This window comes from Xiphophorus maculatus, chromosome 2 (assembly GCF_002775205.1).
Source record: "Xiphophorus maculatus strain JP 163 A chromosome 2, X_maculatus-5.0-male, whole genome shotgun sequence".
Classification (NCBI taxonomy): Eukaryota; Metazoa; Chordata; class Actinopteri; order Cyprinodontiformes; family Poeciliidae; genus Xiphophorus; species Xiphophorus maculatus.
In genome coordinates, this window is record NC_036444.1 from 5,220,830 (window position 1) to 5,235,975 (window position 15,146).

At 40.5% G+C, this 15,146-nt stretch overlaps 1 protein-coding gene across 2 annotated transcripts; it reads right to left on the reverse strand.

Annotated features, from left to right (window-relative positions):
• Positions 1 to 4,045: 4,045 nt before the first annotated feature.
• On the reverse strand, positions 4,046 to 15,146 carry LOC102217324 (GTPase IMAP family member 4-like). 2 transcript variants are annotated; one of them, XM_023342914.1, is made up of 2 exons: positions 15,073 to 15,143; positions 4,046 to 4,851 (listed from the first exon to the last, which is right to left on the reverse strand). In XM_023342914.1, the coding sequence occupies exons 1-2, from the start codon at positions 15,092 to 15,094 to the stop codon at positions 4,154 to 4,156; spliced, it is 720 nt and encodes a 239-aa protein (XP_023198682.1). In that variant the 5' UTR covers positions 15,095 to 15,143; the 3' UTR covers positions 4,046 to 4,153. The 2 variants fall into 2 exon arrangements, with proteins under 2 accessions (XP_023198682.1, XP_023198679.1); XM_023342911.1 differs by lacking the exon at positions 4,046 to 4,851 and adding an exon at positions 5,214 to 7,303 and having other exon boundaries at positions 15,073 to 15,146.

Genomic DNA, 15,146 nt, shown 5'->3' on the forward strand with positions numbered 1-15,146 from the left:
ATATAAAAAGTTTTGATTGGCAGTTTAGGGGTGCGTACGTCGCTGAATATAATTTAGAAAAATAAACTAACAGCAAGTGATAAAACTGAAATTCCTCTTCTTTAGGAATCAGTGAGGCATGAAATCCTTCAGATTGTGAGAACGACTCCTACATCCTGTGAAAGAACTTGATCCACCAAGACTTTGCCCTCCATAGACCAGGTCCATTTTAAAGGATTCCCAGAACTTTTGGGATTTTGAACTTGAGGTCTTACCATATGCAGTTTATTTTGAATATTTTAATAAAGAACTGATGTACTGCTTTAAATATAATTCCTGTATTTTAATTGCTTTAAACAAATGGCTACATAAACCAGGGCAATCAGAAAAAGTGCCTGTTTTCACAACTGTACCAACTTTAGTACTTTTCAACGTAACAATAATTGTACATTTTTACAAATCCTGGCTAATTTAGCAGGACACTAATACACTGTGCAGACATCTTAGACCGGGATCACAAAGCTGGTGGGCACGCTGTAATATTTAGAAGAAAGTACTGAAAAAAGGTTGTCGTAATACTTTAAAATTCAAAAATACTTTATCACAAAAGGGAAACTAAATGATGTTTTAGCTCATTAACTCAGATTCTTCAAAGAGTTATTGAAGATGGTGATGGTAGTTGGCAGGAAATATCTCTGGTGCAGTCTGTATTACAACAAATCTGAAGAAGCTTCTAATTGAAGACACTCTGTTTTCTCCAGACGGTCTCATCAAGAGAATGCTCAGTGTTGTCTATAACTTTCTTGATTTTATGAGGAATCCTTCTTCACACTATTGTCTCCAGAGATTCCACAGTCATCTCCAGAACAGAACCAGTCTTTATCAGACCACAGCTATATCCAAACTATACCAGTGACTTTGAGTAGGACAGAGATGATCTTTATGCAATTCAAGCCTGTTGCAGCTGATGACGTCACAAAAGTGAACTACCAGCTATATCAGTGGTCCTTAAATCCAGGCCTGTAGGGCCGGTGTCTTGCAGGTTTTAGATGTGTCTCTTCTTCAACACACCTCAGTCAAACAATGAGGATGTTACTCTGGAGAACCCGACTGCACTGAGGAAGTGATTCAGCTATTAGAGTCAGGTATGTTGGACCAGGGACACATCTACAAGTCACAGGATGCCGGCACCTGAGGTCTGGAGTTGAGGAGCCCAGTGCTAGATGAGGAACTAAAAAAAAAAAAATGCTACAGAACTAGACGCCATATCAGAAACTTAGCATGTTAAAAACAGTCATTCTCCACAAAAAAAAAAAAAAATCTCAGCAGATGTACCTGAGAATCAATGAGCTTCAGTATTAATGGCTTTTTAAGTGATTTTATTTCAGAAGAGACTGTTATGGTGGGATCCAATTTCTTTACCCACATGCAGAACCACAGGAGAACAGAAATCAGTTAAATGATAATTAAACAATATGACAAGATGGGTTGAGAGAGTATGATCCCTGGGACAGGCTCACAAAGTCGTCTGCACACTAAGGGACAGCAAAAGGAGATGATAATAAGTATTCATATCTATGAAAATAATGGTAAAACTGCTTAACTTCTTTGATAATGCTAATAGAAAACATTTAGGCCAGCGACAGTTACCAGTCACTTCACTAAATAATGGATCGAAGTCCATCTCTTCTTTATATGCCGCTACTGTCATCTTCTGGTGCAAACAGATATTGCACCAGAAATTTACTCTTAAAATAATGCAGTTGAACAAAAAAAAAAAAAAAAAAAAGTGCGATGATTATGGCTAACAGATGATGAAAACTCAAAAATAAATGTCTCCGAAATCTGAGACATTGAAAAGGAAGGAAAAAGTTTTGAGAGGTAAAGACTGGACTGTTTCTAAAATGAGTGGTAAAAAATGTAACTTTTTTATAATATTTTTCATAATATTCAACATTTTTGGAGCTTTACTTGAGTAATTATGGCTGATTTTCAACAAAGTGAAGGGGAAGAAATATGAAATTACATTAAAAAGTAATTTTTGTTGCTTCAGGGTTAAAACTGCTCTCAGAACAGGAGGTCTGCAGGATGTGAAGTGTTTGTTCAGACAACACTGAATATAATTAGGAGAAATTAACCAAGAAATCTGATTTCATCTGATCCACAGGAACTTTAAATCCTGTAGGACAAGTCCTCTGTCTGTTTGTCTTCAGTTGTCACTGTTTGTCCCCTTATCTCTGAGTTTCTTCTGTTTTATTTGAGTTATCAAAGTTAAACAGTGAACTTCCTGCAAAATTCCTTGAGAAAAACAAATAAGTCAGATCCTCCCTAAATAAACACAGCTGCTTTTTCTGCAGTCATATAGGCTCCTAAAAATAAGGTTACATATGTTTAAACTTCATTTTGTGAAAAAAAAAATAGCTTGTCAATTTATTGTTGGGAACCCTAAGAGTATCCATCCATCCATCCATCTTCTTCCGCTTATCCGAGGTCGGGTCGCGGGGGTAGCAGCTTCAGAAGGGAGGCCCAGACTTCCCTCTCCCCAGCCACTTCTTCTAGCTCTTCCGGGGGAATCCCGAGGCGTTCCCAGGCCAGCCGAGAGACATAGTCCCTCCAGCGTGTCCTGGGTCTTCCACGGGGCCTCCTCCCGGTGGGACGTGCCCGGAACACCTCACCAGGGAGGCGTCCAGGAGGCATCCTGACCAGATGCCCGAGCCTCAACTGGCTCCTCTCGATGTGAAGGAGCAGCGGCTCTACTCTGAGTCCCTCCCGGATGACTGAGTTTCTCACCCTATCTCTAAGGAAGAGCCCAGACACCCTACGGAGAAAACCCATTTCGGCCGCTTGTATCCGCGATCTCGTTCTTTCGGTCATGACCCAAAGCTCATGACCATAGATGAGGGTGGGAACGTAGATCGACCTGTAAATCGAGAGCTTTGCTTTTTGGCTCAGCTCTCTCTTCACCATGACGGACCGGTACAGCACCCACTTGACGGCAGACGCTGCGCCAATCCGCCTGTCAATCTCCCGCTCCCTTCTTCCCCCATTCGTGAACAAGATCCCGAGATACTTGAACTCCTCCACTTGGGGCAGGACAAACCCCCCTCCCCCAACCCGAAGAAGGCTGGGGTTTTACCTTGGGTTTTACACCATGCGGATTGTTTTTTTGTTGTTGTTTTTTTTCTGTTGAGTCTTAAGTTTTTCAAACTTTGGTTTAACATGATCAAAATGGGGGTGGGTTTAAAGATTGCAGTATTGATTGCAGACCTTTTCAAGACCGGAAATGGTGGCCTCGGATTTGGAGGCACTGATGCCCATCCTGGCCGCTTCACACTCGGCTGCGAACCGCTCCGGCGAGAGCTGCAGATCACGACCCGATGAAGCCAATAGGACCACATCGTCTGCAAAAAGCAGAGACGAGATCTTAAGGCCACCAAATCGGATCCCCTCAACACCTTGGCTGTGCCTAGAAATTCTGTCCATGAAAGTGATGAACAGAATCGGTGACAAAGCTCAGCCCTGGCGGAGTCCAACTCTCACCGGAAACGAGCCCGACTTACTGCCGGCAATGTGGACCAGACTCTGACACCGGTCATACAGGGACCTGACAGCCCATATCAAAGGGCCCGGTACCCCATACTCCCGGATAACCCGTCATAGTTCGCTTTCACACTGCAATGTTTCCCTCCTACCCTGTGGTGGCGCTACACCAAGAGCTGCTGAGAGAAACTACATGAAATCCTCTGAAGAAGACATAAATATAACTTCCTTCTTCTTGAAATGCAAATAAGTGGATTGGCATCAGATTTTAGTGGTTGAATTTATCTTTTGTCTAAATTTTATCTATAAACAAGCTCCATTAACAATTACAGGGAAAATTAAAATTAAAACAAAGTAGTGAATAATGCTTCAGCTGATGTTTCTGAATAAAAAAAAGTTGATATTTTTAGCTGAACTGACTCTCTTCTTTTTCTTGGTGACCTACAGCAAAGGTTTTGTGATAAGGTTCAATAAAGTTGTGACAATAAAACTGAAAGAATCAAACAAATATTTTATTGTGCTTAACGCCAACCAATTACAAAGAATGTTTGGATTATAATTGATCATGATAATTTTATTCACACTGATATTTTCCATCTAGCTTTCTTGTTCCAGTGACTTTTTACTTCAGCTTTCATCTTCTCAACCAATTGTAGGTCTTGCCAAATATCCAACAGCACAGCAAGCAAACTATGATTTTCAATCCCCATACTGACCTAAGAAACCAAAGCCATCTGGAGCAAATGTTCTGATAATACTGGCATCCTCCTTTTGAGAGTGAATCTATTTTGTCCAGCAGATCCTGGACCTGCTTCCTGTCTTCCATCTTCTGGTTGTTGAACACATGATACATCCCACTGCAGCTCCTAACCAGTTTCTGCAAGTTTTTATCTCTTTGTACAAACTCATCGATATCGATGCCTGTTTGTTCCAGTCGGTCTCCGTAGGTGAACAGGATCATGATGTACTTGGAAACCTTTGGACCCAGAATCTCCTGCAGAATCTCCAATCCTCTCTTCTCCTGTTCAGTGAATCTTCCCAGCTGGATGGTGAGCAGAAAAACATGAGGACCAGGAGAGCTCAGCTCCACAGCTCTCTGGATCTCAGCTTTCACTTCTTCTGGTGTAAGAACATAGCTGCAGAGTCCGGGCGTGTCCACCACAGAGACTCTACGAGACAAAACTTCTCCTTCTGCCTTCTTACTGCTCAGAGTCAGAGGAACCAAACTGAGTTCAGAGTTAAACTCCTTCCTTCCCAGGATGGTGTTTCCTGCTGAGCTCTTCCCGACTCTTTCCTGACCCACCAGCACCACTCTGAGGTCGGACTCTGGTTCTGAAAACAACACAGCAGTTCAGGAGCTGCAGAGCAACATTTAGCTTCTGAAATTAATGTAGGTAACAGAGATTATGTATAAAATTTAACAACATTATGACCATAATCAAAAAATATGTTTTGTCAGAATATGACGTATTTTCAGCCATTCTGCTGTGGAAGCGTCGTGCTTGTCCTTCACTACATACAACTAAAGGAGAAGGCTGCACAATGACCCTGGTATCTCATTATCAAAGTTAAATCAATATTGATAGTCAACAGTTGTTTTGATTTCAGAACTTTTTAGATCTATTGTCTATTTATATTCTATCTATTAGAGACTGCAAAATGTGGGAATACAATGAAAGGAGTCTCAGGCTTTATTTCTAAACTATTTATTTACATGTTACAACATGGATAAAGAATGAATGTATATGTTTTCTTGTATACATACAAATCTGCATGAATTCAATGACACATATGGCACCAATTCATTATATTCATTGATGATACATTATACAATCGACCATCTGATTATGTAGAATCCAGTTGAGTAAAAGTTATTTTATAATAATATAATGCAATTCAGTGGAGTTCAGTTGAATTCAGTTATTTCATATCCATTAAATAACTGTAAAACTAGTAAAAAATATTTTGTTCTGAAGAAGAAAGTCAAACTTTTCAGCCATGGATGAATATAGTACAGAGTAAAGAAAGTCATGTACAAGGTGTCTTTATCAGAACTCGCATAAGTACGCACAGAAACAAAATATAGAAGCAATGGTACACAAGTATTATTTAAAGGAAAAAGTACAGAGTTGATGGTTATAGTAGGCCTTTTAGTGGCTTCATCTATAATAGAGATACAGCTAACATTTAAGCTTTGAGTCAGTGAAACTGTCCTCTGGAGGAAGCTAACCTGGCTGGCTAAACTGACCAGAATTGTGAAAAAAAAATTAGATTATAATAATAGTGACAAAACTTAAGTGATTGTTGAGACGTTGGAATTTCTGTTTATAAAGGTTTTTTTCCCATTGGGGATCATTTAAATATAAATTATTTCATCATTTATTACATATTGTGCAACTTTAGCAGGACAACTGCACTAGCAAATATAACAAGAGTACTGAAGTAGCCTGTTTGATCATGGGAAACTCTTATTTTTAAGAACAGTCCTTGTGTTTGTGGAGCTCTGACGATTTGCAGTGAAGTACAGGCATATCCCCACAATGTATTGCCAAACAAGATTAATTTTAAAATAATTTTTATCAATCAATAATGTTTAAAATTGAGAATGCCTAAAATAAAAACAAATTATCAATATAACATGTTGTTAAATTAACAGTATTTGTTTCTACTGTTAATGATTGCTAAAAGCATCTGTACCCTGCAAGTCATCTTCAGATCTTCACACATTTATGCTCTAATATTCAGCCTGTTAATGTTGCCCAAAACACAACTGAACATGTTATGTTAATTATGAAATCAGGGTTTAACAAGATGCAGTTAAAAATTCAGACACTTCATCACTGTATAATGCAGGCCTTCTCTTTCACTGCTAGTGCCGCTCCAACCACTGCTCCCATCAATCCTCCAACAGCAGCTCCTACTGCTCCTCCCTTCCTACCCCCAATAAGAGCTCCAGCAGCAGCAGTATTCAATAGAAGTCCAGTAGCAGCTCCAGTAGCAGCTCCAGCAGCAGCTCCAGTAGCAGCTCTAGCAGCTCCCTTCATAACAGCACGAATAAATGAGTTGTCATTCTCTGCCTGTCTTTTCGCATCTTGAGGGTTAATATCTGGATTTTCTCTGAGAAGTCGTTTCTCTTCTTCTTCCTTGGCTCTTTGTGCCTCTCTGAACATTTCATGGGAGTAGAAACTTCCTCCATCTTCTCCATTTCGCTGAACTAGTCTTTTGATCTTTTTTAGCAGTTCATTGACTTGACCAGGATCCTCAACTTTGTTGTCTAAAACATGATATTTATCTTCAAATGTCTGCAAGATGGAGCACTGATTGATTAAGCTTTTTAGAGGTTGGTGTTTTTGTAACATGTTTTCTATGTTAGTGTTTGCCTGTTTCAGCTCGTCTCCCTGTGTAAACAGGATCATGGTGTATTTGGCTGCTTCTTTTCCAAACATTGTCTGGATTATTTCCACTGTTTTTTTTTCTTCTTCTGTGAATCTGGTCAGTTGGAGAACAATCAGGAAGACATGAGGACCAGGAGCTGCCATGCTGATGCATTTAGCGATCTCTTTCACAACCTCTTCATTATCTTTACCAAACAGACCTGGAGTATCAATAACATCCAGATTGGAGCCATCAACAACATTAGTTTTCTTGTTACATTCTGATGTCACAGAGGAAAAAGAGAGTTTAGACTCAAAAGCTTTCCTCCCTAAAATTGTGTTTCCTGTTGCACTTTTGCCGACTCCAGTTTTCCCAACAAGAACAATCCTGAGGTCTGGCTTCTTTTCACCTGTTGAAGAATTAGAAAACAACAATAAACTGAAAGAATTTTTTGGCCAGATAGAAGTAGAAACTAAAAATGGATTTAATGATGTCAATGATGTTTCATGGTTAGGTTTATTAATCTGGAGAAAAATTTAGGTAGATCACAGAATCTAACCTGAAAAAAACAAAATATAAACTTTGTCAATTGGCATTTCTTATGGAAATTTGCTTAAATATCCAACAAATACTTTCTAAGTAAATGCTTTTATACCTAATGAAGCGTGTTCTATAGTTCAGAAAACTAAAGCGTACATGCACAAAGCTTAGAAGACATTTTATTGTTTAGTTCACACAGTAGCTGATGTACCGCATGGATTTTGTACAGATTATTTACTATTCTTTAACAAACATATCCATACGTCATTAGATCAATTCTCATTTCATTTCACTGGACCCAACAATTGGAACAACTTAGAAAAAATATTAAAGCTCAGTGCTTATGTGTATGTGTGTTTTTTCTGTATAGATATTTTTTTGATTCCTGGCCAGATTGTTGTTGAAAATGAGACTTTGTTCTTTGTTTTTAAAGACGAGACATCACCACAGATGATTGTCCTACCAAACCAACTAAAGGAGGAAGACAACTAGGCACTTGGCTATATCATGAATGAGGACAAGTTGCACGTGATGGTCAGAATTAACTTCTCTAAGCGGAAGGAAAATTAGACTTGGCCAAGATTTGCTGCTAGAAGAAATATGAATGAAGACACCAGACCCTTTGACAAGATATGAATTGTTGAGTCAAGTTGCTGGTTTATACAACCTGATTGGCCTGACAACACCAGCAAAGCAGAAAGGGTCCATTTTGGTCTGAATAGTGTTCCAAGAGGCAGAATCAAGGTGTGACGTTGTCAAAGACCCAGGGGACCTTGCCGTATCTGACGAGCTTCACACAGATGTTGAAGATCTATTTGAGGAGTACGTCCATCTAAGTAAGTTTGCATTTCCAAGAGCCCTTACTCGTCCACATGCTACAGCTGAACCCATTGCAGTCACTTTTCAGATGGCAATGAAAACTCAAACGGTGCTGTCCTCTACCTACGGTGGAACTGCTGCAAACAAATAACAGTTTGACTAGTGGAGTCAAAAGAAAAGTTGATGCCTCTAGACTAGAAGGGAGATGCTGTCAAAGCAGAGCTTTGTGGTGCAGTGTTTGAGTTATGGGTTTTCACTAAGGATAGGACAAATTCAAAGCAGCACACGGCTACAAGATTGCTCGTGGATCCCTGGACAACTTAATGTAGCTAACATTATCACACGAGGAGCAGAGACAAAAGAACTTTATGTCAATTCAAAGAGGCAGCAAGGACCAAAGTTCCTACACCTCCCTCAGTGTGAGTGGCCTGTCATGTCTGCAAAAAAGGTGTCTGCGGCAGCTGGAGAAAGCATAAGTAATATGCAAAAGAAGTCATTTGTAGAAGCAGTCACCAGAGCCCAAGCAAAGAAAAGTCTTGAGCAAAGTTCTGAGTGGTGTCAAGATAACCCGAGATCATCCCATTATTCTTTTCCTGGACATTTTAGTTTAGCAGTAACAATACACTGGGAGTACCAGGGTTTCGACCTCTCCCCTGAAGTCCCGAAAGAGGGTCAAAAGACCTGAGTCCAAACTGACGATTCTGATGGCTCAAATTAGCATCCCTTTTTCAATTGTAAACGTGGCCATTGACCGTCAGGCCAGAAAGGAGGAGTGGAAAATCATGCAAAACTGGTTATAGCTAAAATAACCAAATATAGCTAAAATCCTTCAGGTCAGTCGACCCGTCTCTGGGCTCCAAAGGTAGAAATGTTAACATAGGACCCTTCTCTGGTACTCACATCAAGTTGCCTGTAAAATGAATCATACAATGTAACATCTAGACCTAACAGTAGAATCAAACTTGAATAAGATGAATGAGGTTGTGCTTTTATGTTTTGTGTCATGCAAGCTTTGCTTTAATTCTATTTCTTTTTGCCGATCAGGTTTTTTGCTGCTGATTCCGATCACCCAGGAGGGCCGATCACTGCAGATCACCAATCACTGCCAATAACCTGGATTGACTGTTAATTTTTCAATTTAGGTATAAATGCTACTGTTGAGGCTGTGCAGGCTTTGAGGCTGTGCAGGCTTTGTTTTTTTCTATTATGCAGGATCAGCTGTGCAGGCACAGCTTTCTGATTGGCTGCCTAGAAGCTGCAGGAGAGCAGCCACCCCATTGGAGCAGCAAAGCCAATCAGATGTTGATGAGACCCACCTGCATCATATAAAAGACATCTGAGTTAATTCCTCCAGTGGGGCAGCTAGCAGGAAGAGGTTGTGTGAAGCTGACCCCCACCTTCCGTGTTTGGTGACTGTTTTGGACAGTTTGAACAATTTTGTTCTCGCTTATTTTGCTAAGTGGTTTGAAGCTGCTTTAGTTAAACCTTGAACAAGCTAGAGGCTTGTGTTTGGGAGGTTTTTGGTGCTCCCCTTTGTTCTTTCTTTTTGGTTGTTTTGAGTTACTTTAGACTGATGTGTTTGCACATCTTATTTAATTTGCACTCAGTGATTTCTGAATTTGTTGGTTCTTTACTTTTGTTTAATTGGCTTAAGTTGTATTGTGTTTTGGTTCTGTGAAAACCTTCTTTTGCAATAAATCATTCTTTCATTCCACTTTTTTCTCTGAACACATTTTTATGTTACCACCCCTGGACCCCTAGACCTTGGGGGCGTAACATAAGTGGGACCTCAAGATCCCGGACGAGCCCCCACTTATGTTACGTAAGTGGGGGCTCGTCCGGGATCTTGAGGTCCCACTTACAAAGAATGTGACAGTTGAGGAAGACACACAAGAGGAGTTAGCCATTTTGACTGCTAGTGCTGAGGATGATGAACAATATAAAGCAACATTTGCAATAAACTATGTTGATTTGGAAATGGAAATTGACATGGTAGTAGCAAAAAGTGTCATTTCACATCCTATGTACTTGAAAAAGTTCTCACACCTGCCTTTGCAGACAGCTAAAATGAAGCTCACAGCTGGAGAACATATTTGTGTTTTGGGACAGTTTGAAGCAAAAGTGGTGAATGAAGACCAAGCTATGGATTTGCTATTGTTGGTTGTCAGGGAACATGGTGCATCACTGTGTGGAAGGAACTGGTTGACAAAACTCTGGCTTAACTGGCAGCAGATTAAGTACGTGAATGAGACAAAATACTTGTCACTCAATGAGCTTTTGGATGTTTACAGTGATGTATTCAAGGAGGAGTTGGGCACGTTGAAAGACATTAAAGCTACCATGGTGGTCAAACCTGAGATGTTGCTTACATTTTGTAAACGCAGGCCTCTTCTATTTGCGATGAAGAAAACGTGCAAAAAGAACACATACGTACCCTCTACCATGTTTGGAGGAACTTCTGGCAACACTCAGGAGGGGAAAGTATTTCTCAAAGATAGATCTGGCAGCAACCTATCAACAAGTACTGTTAAATGAGGTTTCCAATAAGTACATAACTATCAATACTCATAAAAGACTGTTTGATTACAACAGGCTTCCTTTTGGAATCAGCACAGCTCCATTGATTTTCCAGCGCATTGTGAAAAACATAATGAAAGGGTTGCCAGTGGTGGTCTTTCTGGATGACTGGACGCTTAAAAGCAGAACATCTGCTTAAAAGCAGATGTTCTGCTTAAAAGTCTAGGAAAAAAGGTGAAATTTTAAGTCGAACAGACAAATGAAATTGAAATTTATGAATACAAACTGAAATCACATTTTCTTGTAAAAATTCTAGACTTTTCCAGAACTTTTGGTTCTTTATTCGGTTGGTGGCATGGCCGGCCCCAGTTAGTGGGTTATCGGCCCCAGTTAGTGTGTTATCAGTTAGTGGGTCTTCGCTTCCTAGTGCTTCTTTCGAGTCCCCGCCTCCTGGTGTTCCTCCTGCATCCTCGCCTCCTAGTGCTTCCAGTGACTCCCTGTCTCCCCGTAGTGGTTCCAGTGCCCTCTCCGAGTTTCCGTCCCCTAGTGCTCCCGAGTCTCCACCCCCTAGTGCCTCCTCCTCGCCTTCCACTGGTCTCAGAGCCCCATCATCGCCCCTGCGCCGACATCGCCCGCTGGACCCGCCTAAAGTGGCCCGTCACCTGTGCCGACATCGCCCGCCGGACTTTCCCAGTAAGGTCCACTGCCTGTGCCGACGTCACCCGCCGGACCCGCCTCCAATCGCCCGGTCCCAGCACCGTGGACGTCCTCCGGACCTCCCCTGTGGTTCCCGCCTCCAGTGGCCTGCCCCCTGTGCCGCCGACGTCCGCCAGACCTTCCCCGGACTTTGTGTTTTTGGATTTTCTGGACTATTTTCATCATTAAATCATCATTATTCATCCTACCTGGGTCTCAGCGTCTGTCTGCACCACCACTTACCGCAACTCATGACACCAAGTGTGAGTTTAACAAACCACAAATTGAATATCTGGGACATGTCCTGGATGAACATGGAGTTCACCTTTCAGAAGAAAAGGTGAGGACTATACAGCTCCTGCTCTCCTACTAATGTGAAAGAACTTCAAGCGTTTCTGGGACTTGTTAACTATTATTGGAGATTTGTGCCAATGCAAAGCACCGCCCTAGCTCCACTTTACAAGTTAATGAAAGACAGTGCAGGGCCGTGCAGAGACCTATGGAGGGGCAGGGGCTCAAAGTTAAAAAGGGGCACATTGAACAAAAACTCCGTACAACAACATAGCAACAACCCATATTAATCAAGAATTTAATTGGCTCCTACTATATCATTGCCATCACGTGGGGCAATGCAAAGCAAATCTAGTCTATATTTTCCCCAACAGGTATAAAGTTTCTGTTTCTGCTGCTGACAGTCCTGGAGGGCTGAGCTGATCTGAGACTGTAACTGTTAAATAGACCAGAGGAGAGAAGGTCAAAGGTTATGAAGTTATGAAATAAGCAACATTGCTGCCATTTTACTAATGAAGCCCTAATAATATCTATTTAACCTCTAGAACAACCTGGCTGCAGGCTGATTTATAGATCAAAAAACTCAAAGAGGTTAACTCTATATAATAGTTTGATGTTAGCAGCTCTGAGATCTAGAATTGTAAGACTGAGATATCAAGGCAAAGAAACCTCAGTAGCTGCTGGTAGGGGCCATTCAGGGGCCTCCAGACACTCAGGGGCCTCCAGACACTCAGGGGCCTCCAGACATTCAGGGGCCTCCAGACACTCAGGGGCCCCTAGAAATGGTTTAATTGTAACACAGACCATAGATCTAAACCTGTAGCATCATTTATAGAGAATAACAATGTTATTAAATTTTGTTTAATGGATTCAGCTGAGAAAAAAAAGTACATTTAGTATTTAATTAGGACGTTTACTTTGTAAAAGTTTAAAGAATCATCTTGATAGTTTTATTGTTGTGTTACCATGGCTACAATATGGCGCAATCTTTGTGTCTAAGTTGGGTTTGTTCACAAATACATCACAGCAAATAACCAATAATCAGTGATTGATTTTTAACTGGGCCAATAAACCTGGTCTCCCTCTCACAGATTCACCTGATCGATATTTAAACATGTCAGTGATGCTGAGGTTCTTAGTAGGACGGGTTTTGGGGAGTAAGAGGGGGGGGTTCTGTCTGAGGCTCCATATTACCTTGGGCCGGCCCTGCATGAACAGCCCCTGCGATGCGCATCTCTGGAATCTACCTGGAATCTACCTGGAATCCCCCGGTGGCCCCTGTCAGTCCCCCAATGCTTTGGAGACATTTTGATTCATTTCATTGTGGCACGTTTGGCTTTTTGCTGCGGTTCTAATTATTGCTACAATATTTTCACTGATGTTTATTTTTTAAACTCTAAGAAGGGGGGGCTAAAAAATAATTCTTATTTTTTTCTTAGATAAATGGCAGATTTATTTTGTTCTTTGTTTCTTTTGCCTTTTCATATTAATATTGTTTAAATGCAAACGTTTCTTCGATTTTTGGGGGGGGGGCAATTATAGACTTTTCCAAGATTGGGGACTCCTTGGGATTTCCACCCATGGTCAGCTAAAAGCAAAACGACTTTCATAAAATTAAAGAAGGTAAGTCAAACACTGCACTTTGACATTCTCACTTGTTTCCAGCAGAAGGCGTTCTCTACCGTTTTGTTAGTTTAAACCAGTGTTTTCCAACCCTAGTCCTCAAGGCACACTGTCCTACATGTTTTAGAGGTTGACCTGCTTCAGTGTGCCTGATTCAACTGATTGCAGTTTGAAAAACAAGCATGGAATACAGCTCTTGGACGCCTATAATGATCTGAATTTTTTTTTTTTTAACTAATGCATCTCTGTCTTTTTCTGTTTGTTTTTGTCGTTCTGCTACCCCTCTGATGTCTGACAAATTTTATTTATTTATATTTTATTTTACTTTTTAATTTTTTTTTTAATTTTTTAAATTTTTTTATTGTCTTATAATTATATGTGTGCCTTAAGCCTGTACGACTTGATCTCTTCATGTACGTATATGCCACGTGATCTTGTACAATTGTTCAAAGTGTTTAATAAAGGAGAAAACAAAACTGTTTGCAGTTCAACAAACGCCTGTTAATCAGTCATCAATTGAAATCAGCTGGACTGAAGCAAGGAAATACCTAAAACATGCAGGACAGTGAGCATTGAGGACCAGGGTTGGGAAAGACCACGGGTGTCAAACTCCAGTCCTCAAGGGCCGCTGTCCTGCAGTTTTTAGATGTGCCACAGGTACAAAACACTAGAATGAAATGGCTTAATGACCTCCTCCTTGTGTAGATCAGTTCTCCAGAGTCTTAATGACCTAGTTATTCTATTGAAGTGGTGCAGCAGAGGCACATCTAAAAGTTGCAGGACACCGACCCTCGAGAACTGGAGTTTGACTCCCCTGGTTTAAACCAATGTTGCCCAAAGTTGGTCCTCAAGGCCCGACATTCTGCATGTTTTAGTTCTCTCCCTGATGTAACATACCTGAATCAAATGACGGCTCGTTAGAAGACCTAAGAAGAACATTGACTTGCTGAGGAGGTTGTTACTACCACCAGGTAGAGAACTGAAACATGCAGGATGCCAGCCCTTGAGGACAGACTTTGGGCACCACTGGTTTAAAATAAAGGCAGAACGTATCTTCTGCCCAAACCATTCTTCTACTACTGTCAAAAAAGCAGGACAATTTTTCCTCTCCAGGTCATTAGATGAAAGCAGAGACATTAAATAATCTGCTCAGCTGCTTATGTTGAGCTTGAAGTGTTCATTATTTTTGCATTCAGGAAGGTTTGAAAGAAGTTATTTTGTTTACTACACGTTAACTATATATGGTTGCTCTCTAGTGAAAGAACAATTCACAATTGCAATAAGTAGACTACATATTGGTTTTTTCTAACTGTCCATGGTATTTTAAATTTTTTTTCTTTTTAATGCAGCCAAGCAGCTAAGGATGGGATTCGAACTCGGGACAGCTGCATCAAAGCCTGTAGCCTCTGCATACATATACTTACAGGAGGAATGCAGTAAATTGGACTTTTGAAAACTCTTAAAATTTGTTTTTTTTCCAATTATTTGTTTTAATAAGTATAATCCATTCATTTGGTTATTTGATTAATGAATTATTGATTTTTTAAATGTCATTTAAAGCCTCCAAATGGAAAACTGCAAAAATTATTCTGCAACATTTTGAGTTTAATTCCACCCATAAAAACATTTTTAACAAAATAAATGAAAGAATTTCCATTTCATCATAATATATAAATCATGTATTTTTCTTACCAACTGAACGATGGCTGGTCATTGCTATTGTCCTCTTGCAGGCAGTTGATCTGGGATGATGTGTGGCTGCTGAT

Excerpts from the sequence above, each read along its gene's own strand:
- LOC102217324 (XM_023342911.1), bottom strand. The coding sequence starts at position 15,094 with ATGACCAGCCATCGTTCAGTTG. Across the intron at positions 7,304-15,072 it reads GACCAGCCATCGTTCAGTTG|GTGAAAAGAAGCCAGACCTC; the intron begins GTAAGAAAAATA and ends ATTCTTCAACAG.